At 38.1% G+C, this 23,979-nt stretch overlaps 1 protein-coding gene across 11 annotated transcripts in view; it reads right to left on the bottom strand.

The window, feature by feature from the left end:
• Positions 1 to 23,979, bottom strand: part of ADCYAP1R1 (ADCYAP receptor type I) — a 138,077-nt gene that overhangs the window by 89,122 nt on the left and 24,976 nt on the right. For all 11 annotated transcript variants that reach the window (XM_062621330.1, XM_062621328.1, XM_062621332.1 and 8 more), the window contains one exon: positions 18,072 to 18,237. In XM_062621330.1, the coding sequence (XP_062477314.1) occupies positions 18,072 to 18,122 (51 nt within the window). In that variant the 5' untranslated portion in view covers positions 18,123 to 18,237. The remainder of the gene's footprint in view (positions 1 to 18,071; positions 18,238 to 23,979) is intronic.

The following is a 23,979-nucleotide window of genomic DNA, read 5'->3' on the forward strand; positions in this document are numbered from 1 at the left end:
GTCTCCTTATCAAGCAATGATTCAACTGGTCAAACCAGGGCCAAGACTTGGAAAATGTGTTAAAAATAGCGGTGCTTGGGAAGGAGCTCTGATTATCTGGAGTTTTCACAACTGATTTACATCACTACTGGTACCCACAACACTGCCTTGGCAGTTGAAAAAATTGTTGTCTCCAACAAGGAAGGTCTTACGTTGTCAGCTGACTGCGTTTTTGTCTGCCTGTGTAAATGGCACTCAAACTTGTGTGATTTCAAAACACTTCAGACTAAGTGAAAGGGTAAAGTGATTAGAAACTTATTCAAATCAAGGCACAACTGTACAATCTGCAGCATAGTCTTGATACTATGCTTTAAGCAAATTGTGCAGACAAACCCCTGACAAACAGAGCACACTGCCAAAAACTGCACTGCTCCCTTTCAAACTCGCTTGCATGAATTCAAGATATGGTTGCTTTCTAACACTGATGGCTCCTGGAGAGATGCATGTCTCTCACTGCAGATTAGAAAATAGCAGCAGCATAATCAACAGTTCCCTTCACTTGGTGGATACCTCCTGAAGTGGTAACACTGGACAAAAGATGTGTTATGCAACATCAGATAAACCTATTTTGAGTTTGCCTTGACTGGCATTTTATCTTGAAAATCAGTTGAAAAACATCTTTTTGAGTATGGTAAGGCATGCTCAGTATAGTTGATGACTTCCACAGGAACAAATATCTTGAGTTTAACCAACATACACCTTTATTCTACCTCCGGCAGTGGGCAATACCAAGCAATGTTTCTCAAAACTTTGTACTGGCAGGATGAAACCACTCATTGGAAAAGTGTTTAAAAATCTTTTTGACATACTGTGCTTGAGATGAAACTAATTCTGACTGTTGATTGTATTACATAAAATGGCTTTCTCCCACTGTTTCTAAGAATTTCTCCTCCAATGATAAAAAAATAGTATGGCTCAAAGTAACACACAGAAACCTAGAATAACATAATGGTTTTGTTTGGAAAGGACCTTAATGCTCATCCAGTTCCAATCCCCCTGCCATGGGCAGGGGCAGCTTCCACTAGACCAGGTTGCTCAAAGCCCCATCCAACCTGTCCTTGAACACTTCCAGGGATGGGACCGCACAGCTTCTCTGGGCAACCTGTATCAATGTCTCACCACCCTCACAGTAAAGAACTTTTTCCTAATACCTAACCTAAATCCACCCTCTTTCAGTTTGCCCCTTGTCCTATCCCTACATGCCCTTAAAGTCCCTATCCATATTTCTTGCTAGATGTCTTCCCCCTTCATTCCTCAGAGGTTAACCTAGGCCTGAAAAGCTGACAGTCTCTTAACAATATTTAAAGCTTCAGTCCCTCATACACCTTTGCCTTCATCCAGACATCCTTGTCTCTGGTGGCTGTGAGACTATGGCAAGTATCTATCTGTGACATACGTCTTTCACACAGTATCATGGGATCACAGGATAAGTCAGATTGGAAAGGATTTACAGAAGACTTCAGCTCTACCTCCCACTGTGAGCAGGGTCAGCAATGGGATGAATCTAGGTTTCTCAGGGCTTTTTCCATCTGATTTTTTGAAACTCCAAGAATGGAGACTGAACAACTTCTATGCAACTTATTTCAATGTTCACTTATTTTCAGGGTAAAGAGGCCTCTCACTACTATGAACCTCGTTTGTTTCAATTTATGCCCATAGTCCATTGTTTTCCTGCCATGCACCATGATGAAAAGCCTGGCTCTTTCTTCTTGGTGATCTCCTCATAGATATTATAAGGCTGCCACAAGATTGCCTTCCAAAGTTTCCCTCCTTCCACCAGCTAAACAAGCTCATTTTCTTCATCCTCTCCTTACAGGCCATCTTGGTGTCCTTCCTTTGAACTTGCTACAGTTGACTGACATCTTTAATATACTGAGGAGCCCAAAACTGGATGTAATATTCTAGAAGTGGTCCAGCAAGTGCTGAGTGGAGGGGCATAATCACTTCCTGTATTTGCTGGCCTTCATCTTGTTAATACAGCTCAAGGACACTGCTGACCTTAATCTGCTTTCCTCAGGACAAGGCTACCAACTAGCCTTGCATGGTTTATCAGAGTAAAAGAACCCCAAAAAAACCCTCATTATGAGTTTCACTGAGCAAAGGCTGAGGAAATCTGTGCTAACGTAAGACTTCTCTCACTGTGGGGACACTGGGAAACAGAGAAGATTTTAGGAGTTCTGCATTTGTCGTGCTGCCGGATGCTACATTCATTTGCAAGACAAGTTCTTGTTATTACTCATTATTATTTGCCCATTTATACTTCATTACATTTAAACAAAACCTTGAAGAGAAAAGGTCTTAGACAGGAAATTTGTTTTGTGCAGGCTCCCAGCAAGTTCAATAGGAACTCCATCTGAGTCACACTTGGAACAGAAATGCGTGATGAACAGCTACAGGAGGCTGCAGGAACACTTTCTACACACACACACACACACACACACATACTCTACCCAAGGGAGAAAGCTTTAATTAATCTACTAATTAAATTAAAGCTATTTGCCCTCAACTATCACACACATTACTCCTTTCCACTCCTGCCCACAGGCGGCCCCAGCAAGTGCGTAGTGCTACAGCTCTCACTCTAATATTCCCTAAAGGGACTTTGGGAATGGGGAAAATACTGACGAATGGAAGAAAAGAGCTCATTATAATAGTTGTAATGGGAAGTGCTCGAGCTCATTCTCAACTTCCCTCCTTTCAATGCTAGGAGACATTGTTTTAGATATTGTGCCAAAGTGGAGAATAAAAAAACCAAACCCACAACCAAATAATCCCATTCAAATCCCACAAGGAATAAAATCTTTACACAAAAGACTGTGCCTAGAGTAGTTTTCTCAACAAAAACCTCTTTCTCCTTCCTGTTTCTAGAGGGATTTGCGCCTATGTAACTGTAAAAACTCAAGGAGGAGAATAAAGTGCATATTCATGAAGAAGGGAGCACACTGAATGGTGTGTCAGGGCACCAATGCTGTGAGATAAGCCAGTGTGAAGTTCAGCAGAAGGGATTAGAAAGAAGGAGAGGCAATGTAAGAAAACTTCCTAATGATCATCAGTGAGGACCTACACAGAAAAAAAAACAAAAACAAAACAAAAAAAAAAACAACCCCAAAAAAACCAAAACCAACCCAACAACCAAACAAAAAAAAAACAACACACAAAAACAAAACCAAGAACAACAAATTACCACACAAAGGGAAGAGTCATTTCAAGAGGCATTTATAACCCATTTTAGTGTCCTTGGATCCTGCCTGGGAGGAAAGTACAGCAGGGACTGTTAGGAGAGTGATGGTAGAGTCATGGTGTGTGAGCTGCCTTTTTCGTCCTATGTCCCAACCTGCGACTGTGAAGACAATAATGTAGCTGTGCTTTCCCATGTGTTGGCTACATTCACAGCCGTTTAATATGTGTACAAATGCAAAATACAGTATAAAATGTTGCACTGATCAATTGAGGAACTGAGGTGTCATTCAGTTCAGGGATTACTCGGAAAGTTTTTACTTTGCTTAAAGACATCATTGTGAACTATTTCACTATTTTGGAATTAAAATTTAAAAGGTGATGCAAATCTGCTCAATGGGGGAAAAAGAAAAGGAAAATAAAAGTCCAGATATATGAACATACTTGAGCAGGATGAAACAACTGAGCTTTCAATATGATAGAAAATTCCAAAATTTACTATATTAACCACTGTAATCCTTCAGTCTGGGCCTATACCACAGAGAATGATGCTAATGCTACTTTTATTAGGTGATCTAACAAAATAGGGCTCCTATTCCTATGATTCTCTGTCTAATGATAGGTAACTTCTCTCTGTATTTAGGACTCCATCAATTCTGCACTGCTGAGAAGCAACATCAGACACTCACAGCCAATCAATGTTTTGGACACCCAATGTTGGTCAATATTTACAGTATAAGTTATCTGAGTGAAAAGCATTTTATGGTGAAAGACTTGCAGTGCCAGTGCTTGTTTCTAGCTGTAGATACCGCACTAATGAACCCCAACCCCACCCTACTCCTTGGAAACTGTGCATTGCTTTTCCAACTCAAGCATCCCAGATTTTATAGGCCAGCAGAAGTATTGCACTACCATTGGGCACATGGTTTAATCACAGTTGATCACACCAGTATTTAAATATTGGGCAAGAGCTCTTTAACAGTAACATTTAAATGCAATTCTCAGTAAACATAATCTCTGGGAATATGCAGTTATATCGTGATAGTGAATAGCTAAATCCTGGGTAGACAAATAATCACCAAAGGGGTGATCAGTTCCACCAACAGAATTCCCTCCACTGATGCAGCAGATGGTATTTTGTATTTTTGTGATGCATAGTAACTTAGCCACATGCAACATGTCTGTCTTGGGCATTTGTAAGCTTTAAAATGATATCTGTTTAAAGAGGCACTATACATCACTGAATGCTAAGAAGCCACATTAACTTTGTATGGTATTTATCTCATTAAAGGAATCAACTTCTCAACTAATGTATGTTGACAACTAATGACTTACAATAGGATATTTGGGCTTTGTCTTTAACCCTATTACCTACATTTTCGGAACCTGAGAACATACAGCTCTGAACTAGGCCCATGCCTTGTGGTTTGAATGCAGTTCAAATGTGCCTGAACTCAAGAATATGCAGTGAACAGGTAATGGAGTACGATTTGGGAGCTCAGTCCCCATTCCTTATATTTCAAAGAACAAATTAAAACATATTGCTTTCATATACAAAAGAAACGCACATACCCAGCCTCACTGTCAGTAGAGACCCAGGTATTAGCCACAGTAAAACCACAACAGGCAGACAGCAATAACTGACATTTTCACAGGTATGGAAACACAATCACACCCAATTCCTTTCTTAAATCACAAGAGCTGAACTGTAGAACATCTTAGATGAGTTGTGACATGTAGTGGGATTTTGGTTTTGCACACTATAAAAAATCCAGACCCACCAACCTAAATTCATTTACTAAGGAGTTGAGAGAAGCAGCTGTATAAAAGGAGAGACAGAGATAGGAACCAGCAAGGTGTAATGAAATCTCCAGTCCACATCACACACTGGGAAGACTATGCAGCAATGCTGCATACTAACAGTGGGCCAGCTATAGCCTTTGTACAGCCCAGTATATCTTTCCTGTTAGAAACAAAACTCACATAACTCTGCTGACACTTTTTTCTTTTACACTGTTGATAGGATAGGATCCCAAAAAGCTGAGATGGTGTTTTGGATAGGTAACACACTGTGTAAAAGTTCTGGGCATCAAACAGTGTATCTAACATCAGTTCTAGCTGTAGGTGTGTTAGACATGTACCTCCCTCTTTTTCCTTCCCAAAGTTTTCTCTTAATTTTTTTTTTCCTTTACTAACATTTTACACGCTAACATTATTATTTACTAGTTGCTGTATCAAGAATATTCTATCATTATAACCTGTAACTCAAAGTTCTTATGAACCATGATGTAAGAATGCTACCATTTCCTGCAAAAAGTGGGATACCTATCCCTTCATAATTCCTTATCCAAATGCTTCATGTGGCTTGAGGATATATAAACTGCACAGAAACTGCTCATGAGACAATCATGCTGACAGGAGATATGTGGGACCTAGCCACTGCTCTGCTCACTGCTCTGTTAGCAGCATAAAACACATGCAGCAATGAATTTCTCACATGTGCACTGCTCATAAGGTATTCTTAGAAATTCCTACCAGTGACTACACTATACTTCATGAGCTGAATCTCAAGGAGGTTTAAAGAAATTCAGAAATATGATGTCTTACAAAATAACTGAAAAATTACTAGAAAACAAAACATCAAAACACACTGCCAGATTGCATACCCTATCTCAAATTCCTATTTTACTTTTGTATCACTGCAGGGTATGATTTGATTTAAGGAGGGACAACATGCAGTAATAGAGATGGTCTTCTTCTAATAAAAGATCTCCGCCTTAACGGGTGACTTCATTCCAAATAAACCAGCAGGACTTGGATGCATTTCAGACCCTGACAGATAAGCCACAGGTCTCACTTTCAGAGTCTTGTCACGACCCAGATTCTGCTCCAGCATTTTCTGCTCTACTGCTTTACAGAAATGTGCCCAGATAAGGGACATCTCACTGAATATGAACAGATTTGGGATGCATTTTATTACCCTCATGATATAGCTCCTGTTGTTCTCAGAAGGCATCTAAAGCGTTAAGCCAGTCACCTGGGTTGACAGGTACAAAGGCATTCTTGATGTAGAGCTTGGTGGCACAGGGGCTCTGTCCGAGGGTAACAAATGCTTCAGCTGTGCTGTTTTGCAGCTGTCTGCAATGCGCACACATTTAGGATTTTTGCATATTTGAACAAGAGTCAATTTTTCAGTGCCACAAAAAAGAAAAAGAAAGGTCTTTAAAGCCCAAACATACGTTTACTACTCCACACTAAAGATAGTAAGTGCTGGCAGATATGTTCAAATCTCTCTTCCCAAATTTAATCTGTTAGATGGGTGGAAGCATCAATAAATTGGCAGCCTGGAGAAAGATGTAAGGGTTCTGCTGCAGCATTTCTGCATGCCATATTTAATAAGGTCTTTGAATATCGACTAAGAGAGCCTAAGGTTATGTATTTGGGCTTGAAAATACTGGATCCTACTTCGTCTGTATTAATGATGACATCATAACTTCACTGATACCTGCTTCTGAAATCTTTAGCCATCCTAGATTCCCACAGGTCCTTATGTGTCTTGAGAAAGTATGCAACCCAGCATACATAGAGGCAAAAAACAAATTTTGCCTCTATAGTTAACAGTGGTGGATGGTGAAAGCCATGCAATACATGCAACACAGCCTCAGAAAACATGCCTTGCTTTGCATTATAGCCATGAGTTCATGCTTGGGTCTTTTCCTTGACTGTTATTCTTAGTAAGCCAAAAGCTTCAGAAAAGCTTTTTGCTCAGATTCAGATGAATTTTCCCACATCAGTGCTTGCCCAGGACCTTAAGTTGCCAGAATTTCTCAGTTATTAACCTTAACAGCTTCATTTCCAGCTCCTTACTCACATCCAGAAGTTAATTTCTCTTCTGCTAATGTATTTCCAGTTACAAAAAGAAAACTAATTTCTACCATGTACTTCTCAGGAAGTTCAGACCCTTATTGCCCATCCTACATCCATGTATGTTCAATGGAATAAAGACATGCAAAGCATTTCCTCTCCACCTATTTCTGAATTGTAGTATGACAAAAAAGAAAAAAAAAAAAAAGAAATATAGCTCTGAAGCCCTTGAAATGGTAATATTAAATTGCAGTAATCTTTAAATTTGTTTCAGTTTGAAGTTAATAGAAATAAGGTGGTTTCATTTTCCATGGAGAAAGGAAAGGTCAGAAATGGGGGCAGCTGCTTCAGACTGCTTTGGTTTTCCTGCTATCAGAGGAAAACATTAATAAATGTAAATACTGTATGTTTAATACGTACTTAAGAGTGAGAAAAAGAAGAGTTTCCTCTGCCATGAGAGCAAATTGCTGTCATGCCTAAGGTAAACAGAGATTTGAAAGCAGACTTGGTGAAATCTATTTTATGTTGTTCCTCATGGGTTATTTGGGGTGACTCCAACATACATCAATATCGTTTATTTGATCCATAGCATTACTGTGTTCAGAATTTCTACATTACACTTTTGACAACAGATATATTTCACATGTTCACATATGAGGAAAAAAAACCCAACCCAAACACGAATAAAAACTCCTGCCCCAAAATGCAAATAATCATTCCTGAAACCAGAATTTTCTCTAGACTAATGTTATTCATACACATCCCTATCACTTTCCATTTGGTTTTTGTTACATTACATTAAATGGGCTTTTATTCTTCCACAGTTTTAATGGTCCTATCTTACAGCAGCTTCTGCCATGTTCTACAGCTGTTTGGTGTTTGTTTTTTTCCCAAAGCCATGAACAGAGCTGGAAGATTGCCAGTTTATGTTGCTCAACATCCAAAAGCCTCCCTTCATAAGCAGTGCCATACAGTGGGAGTTGACCTCAGTGCAAGATGACATACCACTCAAATACAAATTCCGATCCACAAGGTGTTATTTTGGATTTCATTAACAGAGAGTGGAAATATCTATGGACACAAAAGGGAAAAGAAGTAGAATTTCCATCTTTGTGTCCCATAATTAAATAGCTGCAGAACTCATGTTGTGACCAGTAGGTCACACTGTGAAAACTCAAGCAATCATTTCCGGTCCTGGTTTACTCCCTGAACTCACAGAAAATCCCTGAAAGATTAAAATGCAGCTAGTAAACGGTTAGAAAAATAGAACACATAAGCTCCTTGAAGTGGAAAAGGAATAAGTATGTCATTGCAAACATAAATGCATTCATCAGATGAAGATTTACGTGGGACTTCATACTAGTGTTAGAAAATCAGGAGGCAATGCATGAGGCTTTGAGCAACCTGGTCTAGCGGAAAGTATCCCTGTCTGTGGCAGGGGCATTGGAACTAGATGATTTTAAGGTCCCTTCCAACCTAATCATTCTATGATTCTATGCCCTGGCACTCCCTCTGTGCTTTCCCAGGGCACTAGCACAAGCTTCTCCATAGTGCAGCACTGAGATTAACCAAACTTCTCATGTCTCATACACCTGTCATTGGCACCATCACTCTAATACTTGAGCATACCTTAGCATTAAGTGGATTTATTTTTTCCACACCTTTTAGAGACAGGGCAGTGCAGCTGGTCTTGTTTGATACAGAGAGAACAGAAACAAGAAGCTGCAGCAATGCTGAAATCAAGCACTAACCTAGAGCAATGAGATTTGATGTTCAAGATGTCATGCATTAGGTTACTGCTCTAATTGCCAGCAATCCTGATATTCCAGATACCTGAATTAGCTGTTAGATTTTAAAACAAATAAATAAATTCATTAATAAATTAAAGCGGATGAGTTTTGTGAGCAGTGGCACAAGGCTTTAGCCATTGATCGCATGGAGTAGTGTCTCCTAGATGAGCTCCTGTTTAGATAATCTGCTGCCTAATAAGGCTTGAGCTTATGTTCAAGCTCATTTTTCTGTATCGAATTAACAAAATCTGTCTTTGCCTAAACATTCATATGAAACTGGTAGAAAATCAATTTGTCTGAGAACGTGATTGTTCTGTCAAATTTAGTTGAAACTACCCATAGCATTCAGTATATAGGCATGAATAGATAGATGGATAGATGATAGATAGATAGATAGATAGATAGATAGATAGATAGATAGATAGATAGATAGACAGACAGACAGACAGACAGACAGACAGATAGATAGATAGATAGATAGATAGATAGATAGGATCACGTAAGTCCACTTAGTGCAACAAAGGCCCATCAACATTTTATAGCCTATTCCCACTGACGTTGCCTGCCTTTACAAAATTCCTGACTCTCCCACAGATGCTCTGCAAATGGAGTGTGTATGGGAATGCCCACAGCTACAGGATGAATAACAACATCATCACTTTTGATGTCAAAGCTTTCAGGCTGAAAATACGCAGAGATATTTAATAGTTATTGTAAATAAGCAGACAGTTTGTTCACCTTGCATTAGTTCAGACATAATTGACAATACACGATGGCCAAAAATGTTTAGATTTTGCACATCTACATTGCTGGAAGTGGTACTAAAATGGACTAGCTTAGTCTGAAATTGCATGAGAATTTAGTTTTTATTGCAATGCTAACTTGTCATGTATTTTGTTATGTTTTTAAGTAATGGAGCAAATTATCATAAAACTGGCTAATAGAGATATAACAACTAAACTCAACTCAGCCAGAGGGCATCAAGAAAAAAGAACATTTTAATATGTGAGAGGAAATAAACACAAATTTATACCCTTGAGCTATAGCATATTTCTAATCTTATCCAATATGCACTTTGCATTACCAGCTATCTGGCGAGCCCTTTGAAAACAAGAAAGTCAAAATAAAGGTCCAAAAGAGTTTTATGCCAAAATACATAACATGTTTAGATGTGGCTACCAGGTAAGAATAATTTAAAAAATAAAAATAAAAATAAAAAATATCTCTGTGCTTTCCCTTCCCAAATCTGCAAATACCAGTAGCTCAAGTTACTGACAAACTGTCTCATGAGTCTTCAAACAACCAAATCAACAGCCGCATTAAGCCTAAATAACCCCTGAATAACACACTTTGGCCACAGATGCTGAGTCAAAGAGAGACTGTGGGACTGAAAGGATTTGAAAAGAGTACACAGAAGCAAAAGTGTTTTCTTTTTCTGTCTAAAGCTCTTAGACAATTCATGAGAATTTTACACTCCAAATGAAGCCTCCTGAGTAACATTTGAGAGGAGAGGACATTGCATAAATGTCTTATCGGGAAGGTCACGAATGGCATAAACTTTATCACTTTGCAATCCTTAACAGAATTTTTCAGCATGAGTGAAAATATATAAAGTATTTTGAAACAGTGAGCACAGCCACTGACCACATACAAAGGTTGGGAAACTATTAAACCTACCAATTGACACAAAGGAAATCTGACTGAAAGACATTCATTGAGCCTATTTTCCCTCAGGAAACAACAAGCTAATGAAGCTTATAGACTAAACCGTATTGATAGAAAAAAAAAAAAAACCACAAGAGAAAAAAAAAAGCTGCATTTTTTCCTGTTTAGAAAGTGGTAGGAGAGTTATGAAGTGCTTCCTTTTCATATTGTGTCCTGTTTGAAGACAATATTTGAGTATTTATTTAGAAACCTTATTTTGTAATAAGGAGATAAAAGGAGAAAACTTGAAATTGAGATTAAATTTTGTAAACTTTACTAGAAAGAATAATTCTGGCTAAGTATTGCAAAATATTTCTTAAAGGTTATTATGTGGGGAAAATATTTTCCCTGTTCTTTCTAAAATGGATCTTCATTTTTTTTTTTTCTAAGAAGTCCTGAAGTATTTAATGGTATGCATTTTTTATTTTTCTTTACTACAAACACAATAATCCATTTGCATCTGCCCTCACTCATCCAAGAACACACATTTAATAATCCATTTTAAAAATGTATTCCAGGAAAAGTAGTAAATAGCATTTGTGATAACCTTACAAACCACCCTATGGCGGTGAGTTTCAAGATGTTAATAATGCCAGACAATCAATTGGGCAACAGTGACTTACTGTCATCTATTCATCAACCACATGACATTTGTAAAATATAATCTACTGCTCAGCTTTCTAAAAATCAAAGAAACAAAAGTATAGACTAAGATAATTTTTATGACCCTGCTGTAGGGAAAGCACTAAGGAGGCTTAGGAAGGGTTATAACAATATACAGATGTTTCTGTCCCTTGCCACAGAATCATTAGTATATATTAATGTAGGTAAACATCTGAATCTAGACATTCAACATTTGAGTTGTTAAATATTGGCCTAAGTACATTTGTTGACATCAGTTAGGTACACAACTAAGCTCTAACATGCACAGGGAAGTACAGAAGCAGGTCCCATTTATTAGAAAGGTGATGTTCTCTAGTTTGGGCAAAACCAGCATTATATGGCATGGAATAAACGAATCACAGATATTACTGTATTTTAATGGGAACCGTATCTCCAAAATCCTCACTTCCAAGTGATTTACACATGGGGATAAAAAAAAAAAACAAAAACAAAAAAAACAGGGCAAGAGAAAGAAACCCAATTTTCTTTTCAGGAGTGTGAGCACAAGCTAGCCTGGACTGAGTTATTCACCCCTTGCCCAAAGAAACAAAGAAGGATTTGTTGAGTTGGGTTCCACGCCCTTGGGGGCTACAGTGACAGCAACACTTAGCCTTTATGGTTGGCAGTGCTTTTTAATGGCTGTCATAGATTTTTATTAAATAGCCATGTCTCTATGGCTTTGAAAAAGGAGTCCTAGAAGCAGGTTTAAGCACTGCATGCTGTCTTGCATCTACTTCCTAATTTTATGGATGTTGCATGGGTAACCCCTGGACAGTTCATCTGGAGGCCCTGTGGTGTGGAAACCTGTGGTAAGCACTGATCTGGTGTGCTCCCCCAGGCAGGCTTACAGCAGCGCTGCTTGATCCCTAGGAAAGCCCCAGTTGTTGCTGTAGGACATACATTCACTCTGAGAAGCAGCAGAGTTTATTTCACAGATAGAGAAGAAACTATTACAAGTCATGGTGAGAGAGACAGGAGGAGAAGGCTGAATCTCTAACAGTACAGTGATGAAAATGTGTTTTTTTTTCATATTCTTTTCCTCTCTTCCTGCTCATTTGCTTCCATTTTCTCCTTCCTTTTTATGCAGCTTTGGTTTGGCATCACAACTATCTCTTCAAGCTGACTCCACAGTAAATTTTCTTAGGCTGCTGACTCAGCAAACCAGAGGAAGAACAGGCCAGTAGCACACTTGCTAGTGATTTGGATAATATCCCTCCAGGTGCTGGATATTAATAGCTGGGCAACATGAAAAATCACTGATTCTTTTTCCACGGGCTCCATTTCTAAGAAATTTTCTGTTTATTTCCCAATTTGTTATTGGACTGCTCATCCAACACTCCTCCAAGCTCATGAATACAAAACCAGCAGGTAAAAGAATCATATTAATGTTCTTAAATAAGTGTTGTCATCATATTATTTGCCTGTCACAGAAATTATAACTACTACCAGAAGGAAAAAGAGTGAACACGTTAATGCAGGGCAACGATCTACTGCTTTGTAACCTGCTGCCATGCATTACTAAGACTTAAACATCTTGCCTGCCTAAATAAGGAAAGCTGCATGTACATAAATGTTTGTGCATTACGTTGTGAACCATACATTGGTACAATATGTGTATTTCTAGACTTTCTTTGTTTGGTTGCCATTCATGTTTTGTGCAAATAAACTTAGTAACCCGAAATTTCAAACAAGCGTGTCTTTCTTCAGCTTCTGCAATAACTGTAACTGACACCTGGTGTGCCCAGTGTGAGACTACGAGTGGCAGTATACTAGACAGAGTATCAACACAACATCAAGGTCGCCTACCAGCTTCAGGCATCTTAAACAGGAGTATCAACATGCTAGGCTTTCTCAAAAAAAAACCCAACCATCCAGGGACTTACAGTTACCTGAGGAGGAGATATCACCCTGAGTTTTCCATCACTCTGTGACTCTCTGTAAGTACCTGTCCGACCTACCTGACAGGCTAAGGACCATCTGGAAACCAAGATTTTAATTTTTGTGTCTCTGAAAGGTGATTGGTATCAAGGGCACTGTCATTATTCAGTAACACTGAGGATTTTTTTTGTGTTACACCATACATAAATTCTGAACCTTCTCTTACCCCCTTCTCTTACCTTATACAACCTGAGACTTTTTTTTTCTTCTTTAAAAAAGGCATAAGGTGTTCTGAGGTTGTTACTTTCTGCTGATTGCCCCCAGCACTATCTCCTTATATTAAAAAGGAAAATCTATAGCAGCAGTAACGTCTTGGCTAGCTGAGTTTTTTCTCCTCTAGAGAACATTCCCAGAAGTTCCCTACCTATATTTGTACATATTTGCATTTTTTTACATAAGTAATAGGGAAATCCCATGTAACTGTTCATTATGATAAAGACAGCAGCAATCTTAAAGAGAATTTGAATAGGGCTATGAGACATTATAAATCATAAGGCACATAAAGTAATTAAAAGCTGCTCATTAAGTCCTGCATTGAAAAAAAACAGTTCGATTAAAGAGCAAGGACCAACACAACCATCTTATGTTCGTGCCAGAGGAAACTCACATTCGGGCTGCAGCAGAAAATGGATGCTCTAACAAACATAGCAGGGCTGGAGAGAAACTGGTAGAATAGTGTGTCTGAATATGCTGCCTCTCATCTTCAAAAAATGACAGACACTGAAATATAAATGATCCTATTTGAACATAGCCTGGCAGGCTGGAAGTGACTGCTACAGATGAATAATGGAGGATACAGACAGGTCTCTGCTCTGTAGACTATACACACCCTTAAAAAGTTTAAGAAATTTTATCCCCTTCAGTAAACAGAGTCTAACAAACAGATCTAGTTTCTGTCTTCACCTCTTTATGAATTGATTAAATGTAATCCGATCAAGGTTTCATTCTCTGATCTGTGAGATGCTGTTTGTTCTTCCAAATCTGTATTTGCCTATCTGACCCTCATATGGTGATTGTACTTCAAAGCTAGTATACAAGAGGTATCACTTACACCTTTATTTTTCTTTTTGCTTTGTATTTTTTTTTGGAGGTCAATGAACATGTTTGCCAGCTAATAAAATGCTACGAGTAACATCTTATCATTTAAAACATTTAATCTTAGCAATATTAAAAATGCCACAAGAAATTCCAAACATTAGCTGAAGTAGTACATCTGATTGAATTATTACAGACACTTAGAACACCTGCATTGCAGTTACATTTAAAATTCAGTCCATATACTAAGCCAACTTTGTGAGTCATGAATTCCATTGTTTCTCAAATACATTTGGAACCAGATAAAAGAATGATGGTTTAGGATCCTATCATCTCCTCAATAATTTTATGATCACTCTTGTTAATACTTCCAATAAAAAAAACAAGCCCACTGCTATCACAGGTGAATGGAATGAGAAATCAATCAAAATGGCAGTGAAAGTGAATTTAGAAGCAAAAAATAAGTAGGATGAAGAAAACTAATGTGCCAACAGAAAGAGGGAATATTCAGACAAAATAAAAAATGAAAGTGACTGAAAAGAAATGGGCTAGCTTACAAAAAAATGGCTTAAAACAAACTAAAATAGCAACATAGATATTTAAAGATAGGAAAGCATTTAAAATGGGGAAAAAACAAAGCTCAAGAAATCCTCTAAAATGCATTGCAGGTAACATGCTTGTAGATACTGCCTTCAGTTCCAAGTGATTAATAAGAAGGTGGAATACCTTTGTGATAGGCAAATACAGAATAACTTGTCAAACACATGAAAAATCTAACCACCCTAGTCCCTGACAATTAGAACTGGCTTAATGTGCCAATTTCTAAATATATCTTAGTATATTATTTTCTTGTTGTCTGGTCTGTCTGTAGTTGAAGCCACCTAGAATTTTCCATTAAAACACTTTGTCCTCTTTTTGCCTTTTCTTGGTCTGTTTATGAATGCAGACACTAGTCTGGGCACTTTTTGTTTTTTTGTGTGTAAAATGGAATGCGGCTCATTCTATCGGTGAAGCCAAAAACTACACATCCAAGCAGCTGCACAGGTTCAGGAGCCTCACTACGAAGGATGGAGACATGGGACACAAAATGGGGATCGATACTAACTGCTAAGAACAGGATCTCACCTTGAGAGTAACAGGAGATTTCTTGAACAGTACCAGATGTGTTTAGAGGAAAGCAGTGTAAAAGAAGATTTTTCTTTTTTTTTCAGGAACTTTTGGGAGGATAAGATGACATTCAAATTTACTCTATATTTTTTAAAAGTCACATCCACTCCCTTGGTAGAAAATCTGAAAATCTGTGTGACAGAAAAGTACCAATTTGAGGACACCAGCACAGCACATTAGAGGTGGTTTGAAAAGAAAGTGTGTGTCCCACTGGAGAGAAAACATGTTACCACACACATTACAAAAAGAGTCCCTGCAAGGAAAGAACCATAAGTAACATTATATCATTCCCGAACTCCGGTCTGTGAAAAGAAACTTAGAGATGTAATAAGGAATAAATACTATACACAAATTACAGTACAATGTCTGTCAAAGGCACAAATCACTGGCCAAAGTGTGTGTGCAAATACACAAGTTTATGTGTGTAAAATCATTTACTTTAGTCCCTGGGTTCCTGCAAGAGCTTATAATAAAACCTGGCCCTCTTGCACAAGATCATAAACACTGCAGAAACAGCATGTACAAAAGCATATTTGATATTATTAGCCCTGGTTTGCTTCACAGTATTTCTTAGCTGTTCTTTCCAAAAGCTGGAGCTGATCACTAATTATCCAGCTCAGCGATCACAGTTTTGTCCTGGAATGCTAGGAACTGGAAACTTCTTGTCCTTTTACATTTTGCCAGGAAGGTCATCCATCTGAAAGCTCAAGAGATACGTACAGCCACATCTATTTTGCTTAATTAAAAACTGTTCACCTCTAAATAAGAAGACATCTTTTGTCCGTCTCAAGCTGAACACCAAGAATCTTGAAACATTCAAGACCATTGGTCATGTAAAAAAAAAAAAAGTCTTTTGCCTTTCCATTCATATGACCATTTACTTAATTTTATTTCCAGTCTGAAAATTATGCTGCATACCCAGGAATTCAGCAGGTCTACTGATATGCTTTCCAGTTTCACCAGGTATAGGGTGCTTCTCACTGACAATAACAGATGAGGAAACACTGAGGCTGTCTTATGCTTAGCTGTAAGATAGGAGTTCCTAAGAGACTGAGACATGATGGTTGTCATTTCTGGGTCTCAAACCAGAAGCTACAAGGTGTGTTTAGGTAATCCAATAAATGTCCAAAATCTGAATTTGAGATAACCTCCTTTTATAGGAATCTTATCCTAACATAAGCATCCAAAGCAGATTAAATGTGGGGCTTTTCCCCCTCCACATTAGCCTAGAGGAAGTCTAGTGTAAATGTATTTCAGAGATACAGTGTAAAAATTAATCAGATTCACTTAGCTAATAACTAATACCTACTAGCTAACCAGGAAAACTAGGCAATACTCAGAAGAGTCATGCATTAGAAAGAAATTTAAAGACCAGACAGAATATATCGTAAGGGACTGTATTCTTTGGATGAACAGAAGTATACTACCAGTTTCAATCCTATTCTACAGAATTTAGCAGAATAATATGCAGTTAATTAAAGCGGTTTCTAAATACAACCTAAGAAGAAAGAATGTGTATTTTTGTGTGCCAAAATAAAGCCAAGCCCTCTATGCTGACTGCTATGGACTGTAAAAGACAGGTCACACAACCAATACACATAAGCAAACTATGTAAAAACTGCTGAAAGATACTTTAGTCACATCTCTACCATATTAAATAGTTCTTAATTAAAAGTAAAAACAAAACAAATGTGAAGAATTCTTTTAAATACCTAGCTATTAAGGTGCAGCAACATGAGAAATCTTTATATTAAGCAACTGTAAAGCATTTGCATGGAAATTATAGTAATTCATGCGAATGAGGTAGAGGTTTTAAATAACAGTGCTATTTGTCACAGTATCCCTTTAAGCAACGCTTCTTGAGAAGTGATGAAAAACACAGTTGTGACCAGTGGTCTAGCAAACAACTGAGTTGAAATATGAGATGAGTTTATTATAGGGGTTGTATATTGCTCCTCACAGTTACAAAGCGAAAAAGCATGTTTTCTTCAAAGGTGTTATGGCTGTTACATGAGGCTACATAGAGCCACACTGCTCAGAGGGAAAATAGGCAGGCATAGAGTTACAATCTCCAGATGTGTTAAGACAGAGTGGTTCATGGGAGAGTATGTTGCTTAGTAAGTAAAGGCTTATGATGAAAAGAAACCCCTGTAATCTTCATGAAGAGCTGACAATCTTCAGAAAAGTGATAGAAGAGTTTGAGTGCCTGTGTATCTAGAGGCCCACTTGTACAGTTTATTAAAATTGGTTCTCTGAAATTAGAGACATTCAAAAGCACTGGCTGAACTATCTTGAGTGTTATGTTTCACTGAGCTGATAAATTTTTTTTCTCTAATTTTATCCCATCACCTGTAAAAAAAACCCAACAAAAACTAAGCCAATGGATTTGAAGCAAGAGCTCCACATTTTTTCAATTTCTATTCTAGTCTAGTCTAATGTATTATTTTAATTTTAAACTTTAATTTATTATTTTTAATTTCATTTTATTTTCTATTTAATGTCAGATACAAATAGTGAACAAATCCCCTCAAAGAATGGACTTGCCCTTCTATAGGATGAGCAGTCATCACAATTCTATTGCATATGCAAAGGAGGATTAATTGGTGTCAGTAACAGACCCTTCACTCTTAGCAAGTGCTGGACTTGAGAACATGCATTTATGAGTACAGTGCAAATAAAAACACTTTTCCTTACCATAGGAGGCAGTGTCAGAATGAAGAAGCAGATCTTCCAGTTGATGATCATCTTCTCTCTTAATTTTGAACTGCAGTCAGGTTTTGCTTGTTAACACTATTATTCGGGCTGAAGCAGCCTCTCTGCAGAATTTTTCACCAAGGTCTTCAGGTCAAGGCTCAGATCTCTACAGTGAAAGAGGAAAATTAATATAAATAAACATGAAGAGAATGAAGAAGGAATGGACAGAGGACAGAGAATCCAACACTTGAACTGTGAGTTGTACGTAATATAGATCAACCATACTTGTAACCGTATTTGTGTGGACTCCAACTATCAACAGATGGTTTTGATACTTAATTTAAAGCCAAAGGATATGTTTTATGATCTGTTACTTGTATCATGGAAACTACTGAAACAGGTTCTGTAGCTGCAAAGACGTAAATTGTACCCAAAGAAAAAGGTAGGATGGATGGATGATTTTGAACCAGAAAAAGAACCTAACTGTGTGCTTCATTTCTGAAGTCATGACTTGCCCTTCATGATTTTCAGTAATATCTCAAAAGAACAGCTGTCTGGGGGCATTTTAGGAGACTGCATGACATGATGATTTACTCACACAGATCACTTGTCCAGGTAACAAAATATGTGTTTATAATCTGACGTCTTTTTGAGAATTTAGCAATACAGTTGCAAGGGAATGAACTGTATTGTAAGGTTAAAGATTCATCTGTAAGACAGGATTGACTTATACAGATGATAGTGTCATGAATATTTGACTTCCATCACTTGATCTTTGCCAAGGAGCTAGACAGGTAGTTAGGACATCAACAGAATTGCATAGCAGACATTAGCTCTGTCCTAGCAACTCCTGCCATAAGACAGTGTTTAAAAAATCCCACTCACTCCAAACCATAATTCATCAAACAGTTTTTCATTCAAGAAAATTTTCTCTCACCTGTCTAGTTGAGGAGGAGATTGACAGAGTAGCTTGGTGGGCAACTGGCATCCAACAAAGGTTAGCACACCACACCCCTTCAAGTGCATTTCTACCCTATAGACTTAATTTGTCCAACACAAGCTCAGCCAGAGGTCCTTTGGCAATGTCTATGAACTTAGGTGCAGCATTTCTACATAGAAAGGTGTGAGAGTTTAGCCACATGGGCATGAGCTGTGTCACACCAGCTTGTTTCAGAGCCAGAGAATTCTGTCTCATCTGTTTTATTTCCAAAAGAAGCCTTTGAATGCTGAGCCCCCTTTTTAAAATCTTCTTGTCTGATGTAGATTTCCTACATGCCACCACCTATCACCTCCATGGGCATAAACACAACCAACATTCATCTTCACAACTACAGAAAAATTTAAGCAGGTAAGAAAAAAATTGCAGAAGAAAATAAAGTCATTATAGATAGTAACAAGTCAGGGATACAGAACACAAACAATTAGAGAGAGAATACAGCCAGGGTGTATTGGAAAAACATTTAAAATAACAGAAGGAATGTGAGAAAATACAACAAAGGAGAAAACAGACCAAAGACAGAAATTAAATAAACAAATGACAAAGTCAAATGCAAATAAACTTCTATGATCAGGGGATACTCAATTTTTATACTGACTGTGACATACTGCCAAGACATCAGTATTCAGAAAAAATAAGAAATAAAAGAGGTTAATTAAGCTCTAACTTTTTGTCTTCTCTATCCAGACCCTGACTAACCAGAGAACAATGATTCATAAAATTCCCTCTAAACAGATCTGCTTTCTGCCATCCTCACTCAATCAGTCACTCGTGCTCTGCTCTGGTACTGAATTTAATTACTTAACTGTATTTCTGATGGTTTATCAAATAATGAAGGCCTGATAAGATCTCAGCTGAGGAGGACAGCAAACATCTGTGGGTGAAATTCAGCAGTGAGGAGCTGGAAAAACAAAGTCACTCCATTAACAGAAGCAGCAGAAAACCAGACAGATGCATTAGCAGACATTGGAGTTAAATCTTCTTCTTGATCATTTGCACTCCTGCGTGCAGGCCAGTACAGAAAGGGCAGAGAGTGGTGTGGAGATTGAATTCTATCCTCGGATTCTGCTACCATAATACAACAGAAATATGATGTAAATACAAAAGGAGAGAGGGAGATGACTGACTAAGCAGATAGAAAGATGGACTGCAAGAAGGTGTTAACTTTCAGAATACATGCTTCCCAATATTCGAAGACCCAGTTTTACTTTAACCTGGCATTAACTGGGCTTGAAAAGTGGAGAGTGGATGTTTTATGTTTTATCTTAGTTTCAAAGGAACTTCTAAAAAGACAACATGAACATCTGCAAACCATTTCCCTGCTTTTCTTTCACATTTTGCAGAGAAAGTAAAAGAATCAACTTCATTTTTGCTTTCAAGGTAGTCATGGAAACCTGCATAAAAACTGGGCTGAGGCCTTCATATCATTCACAGGGGCTCAAGTGTTTATTAGGCAGTAACAACTACCAGTTCTGTGAACTTCTACCCTGGACCTGCAACAGAACCTGTATATATTGTTTAGCAGCTCCTAGCATGTATGATATACGTAGGTGCAGAGTGCACCTATTACAAAGAAAAGGCACAAACAGCGACTATCAGCTAAGTTTTATGAGAAAAATTAACTTTTCTAAAAATACAGGGAATTTTTATAAAGCATTTCCATTCATGGGAAAGATATAAATATATGAATACAGAATTTGTAATGGAAGTTTGAATTATATGTTGTCTTCTAATGTCAATGGTAGCCAAATAGGGTTTGGTTACCAAATGCAATAGGGTAGAATTTGGTAGCCAAATTCTGTAATCCGATTAGTAAATTAGAGATACTGGTGCTTTATACTGGGGTGAAAAAGAAAGAAGATGCCAAGGAGTATGCTCCAGCCATCACCAGTCAGTCTGGCTCACAGATCACTCCCCTGACATTTCCAAGTTCTCCTCAGAGACAAGAACTCCACAGCTGTTTATGACACAAATTTTGCTAGAATGACATCTTTGGTTTATATATGAAGAGGTAATTATGTCATTGATACTCTATTTACTGTCTTTGGTCTTTCAATACAAGGTGTGAAATCCATTGCATTTTATTATTTCCCTCCTAAAATGCCAGCTTCATAATTTATATTAAAAGTCATGATGAACCTTCCTCATGTCACCTGGGACACCTGCTAGCAAGAAATAAGCATAGCTGGGGAAGAAACCCTTCAGTGATGTGTCACCTAATTTTAGAAACCTAGAAGACACTCATATGACTTCCTTATAAAGTCTCTTTTCATATAGTCAATGGAAGGATGTAAACATAGGAAGAAAACAGTTTGTCTGACCTGTTTTAGCTGTCTACTTTACATTTTCGACTTCTCTCCTGTGAGTGCAAAGGAATTTTTAACAGCTAGCTCATATGTTGATATCTACATTGTAGATATCTAAATTTGGACAGAATAACTCTACCTCCAGGCTCTTCTGCAGTATATGGATCTGCAATATGAAATCCAAAATAGTAAAGTTTGACCTACCACAAAGGCTTAAGAAGGAATCAGTAAGTTGGTGCCAATAGCATAGCCAACAGGGCCAGGGAAGTGATCATCCCCCTGTACTCAGCAGTGGTGAGGCCACATCCTGAATACTGTCTTCAGTTCTGAGCTGCTCGCTACAAGACATTGAGGTGCTGGAGTGGGTCCAGAGAAGGGCAATGAAGCTGGCAAAGGGTCTGGAGAATAAGTCTTATGAGGAATGGCTAAGGAAACTGGAGTTGTTTAGTCTGGAGAAGAGAAGGCTCAGGAGGGACCTTATCACTCTCTACAACCACCTGGAAGGAAGTTGTAGTGAGGTGGGATTGGTCTTTTCTCCCACATAACAAGTGATAGGACAAGAGGTAACAGCCTCAAGCTGCACCAAGGAGGTTTAGATTGGATATTAGGAAAAATCTCTTCATCGAGAGAGTGATCAGGCATTAGAACAGGCTGCCCAGGGAAGTGGTGCAATCACCATCCCTGTAACTGTTCAAAAATCGTGTGGATGAGGCCCTCAGTGATAAGGTTTAGTGGTGGACTGGCCAGTCCTGGGGCAATGGTTGGACTTGATGATCTTTTCCAACCTAGCTGATTCTATGATAAATAACAAAAAATGTAAGAATATTTAACTGAATACCTGACAGCAAGAGCTCTAAATTTTCCCACAGAAAGTAGTCTATAAGGGACAATCCTACTGAGGCAAACAAAAAGAACACCACCATGGCCCTTCTACTGTCTTTAATACACCACTTATTATTTCTTGAGTTTAAATATCATGGTTATTTTCCCACAATTTACTTGCATTAATCTTTATAAATTTACTGAAACTAAAGTATTACCATGGATCACAGAAGCTGAGAATCCTACCTTTTTTTTAAAAACCAAAAAGACATTTATTTTTCCCTTTGTGTGCTTAACTGCAAAAGTCCCTAGTGTCCTTGTTTCCACTCACCATGTCTGCTGTCAATGACAAAACAGGATTTAAAGGGTAATTTCATCAGGAGGTCTAAAAGGTGGATTTTCAGAAAGGATTTACTGATACAAGGTACAAGTCAGCCCTTTTCGGCTATACATGAATGTGTTGAGGGCCTCAAGCAGAAATGCCATCTTTGTTGAAAGAGTTGGCAACCAGCAATCTTGATTTGATCATGGGATTGTTCATAAAGGAAGGGTGCAGTCTGTAGCCATTGTGCTAACACATGAATTGCTTTCGGGGGGGAGGGGGGGATTGGTTATGTCCTACAAAATCTACATTAATGCCAGAAGCAATCAAGTAGTCTCTTCTAATATCCAATGTTTTCACTATTCAGGAAAATTGTTGCTTTTGACTTTGTGAAACAATTTTTTTAAAAGGACCTAACACAATGCTAGCAGCAATTTTGCATGGAAATAGTTGAAAAAAATATATTCAATTTGCTGCCTGGCTTAGGCATTATGGTGTTAAAGAATAAACAAGTCTATCAGCAATACTTAATCCATTTCCTATATGGAGGAATATTTTTTTGATTACTACTTTTCCTTTATAGGGTGCAGAAAACCCCTATGAATATTGCTAGAACTCCTTTTTTAAAAATGAAGTTAAAGGTGTGATTACAAAATTAGGAGAGATGATAAATTGCAGATGCTGTGGCTTCCATATGAAAATGAGAATCCAGCTGTTCAAATATTTCTACATGAAGTGGGATTATCAATTACATTGATTTCCACAAGGACTTGTGTAGGAAAGAAATCAGAGCAATGTGGTTTTGCAAGAAGAATAATAAGGGGCATTCACAGAACTGGGAATTGGCAAGGATCTCTGGAGATTATCTAGTCCAACTCTTCTGCTCAAACCCATTTCCAAAGAGGTTATGAATATCTCCAAATGTTGAGAATCCATAACTTCCTGCAAGCTGTTCTAGTACTTGACCATTCTAATGATAAAAAAGCATTTTCTTATTTTAAAATTTAATTTCATACATATCTATGTGTGCTTGTTGCTTCTTGTCCTCTTGCTGGTCGCCACTGAGAACTTGGCTCCATCTCCTTTACACCCTCTCATCATATATTTCTACACATTGACTCTCCTCTTCTCTAGGCTAAACAGCCCTAGCTCTCTTAGCCTCTCCTTGTAAGTCTTTAATGATCTTTGTGGCTCTTCGCAGGGCCCACTGCAGTGTGTTCATGTGTCTCCTGTACTCAGCAGTCCAGTACTGGACCCAGCACTCCAGATGTGTCTCACCAGGGTTGTGAGAGAGGAAGTATCACTTCCCTTGACTTGCTGCCAATGCTTTTCTTCATGCAGCTGACAATGCTTTTGGACTTCTTTGCCACAAGGGCACATTGCTGGCCAAGGATGCACTTCGTGTCCACCTTAGGTCCTTCTCTGAAAAATTGCTTTCCAGCCAGGTGATCCCCAGCCTGT

This window comes from Pezoporus occidentalis, unplaced genomic scaffold (genome assembly GCF_034315485.1).
Source record: "Pezoporus occidentalis ecotype Australia unplaced genomic scaffold, CSIRO_AGI_Poc_V1 ctg23, whole genome shotgun sequence".
NCBI classification, from domain to species: Eukaryota; Metazoa; Chordata; class Aves; order Psittaciformes; family Psittacidae; genus Pezoporus; species Pezoporus occidentalis.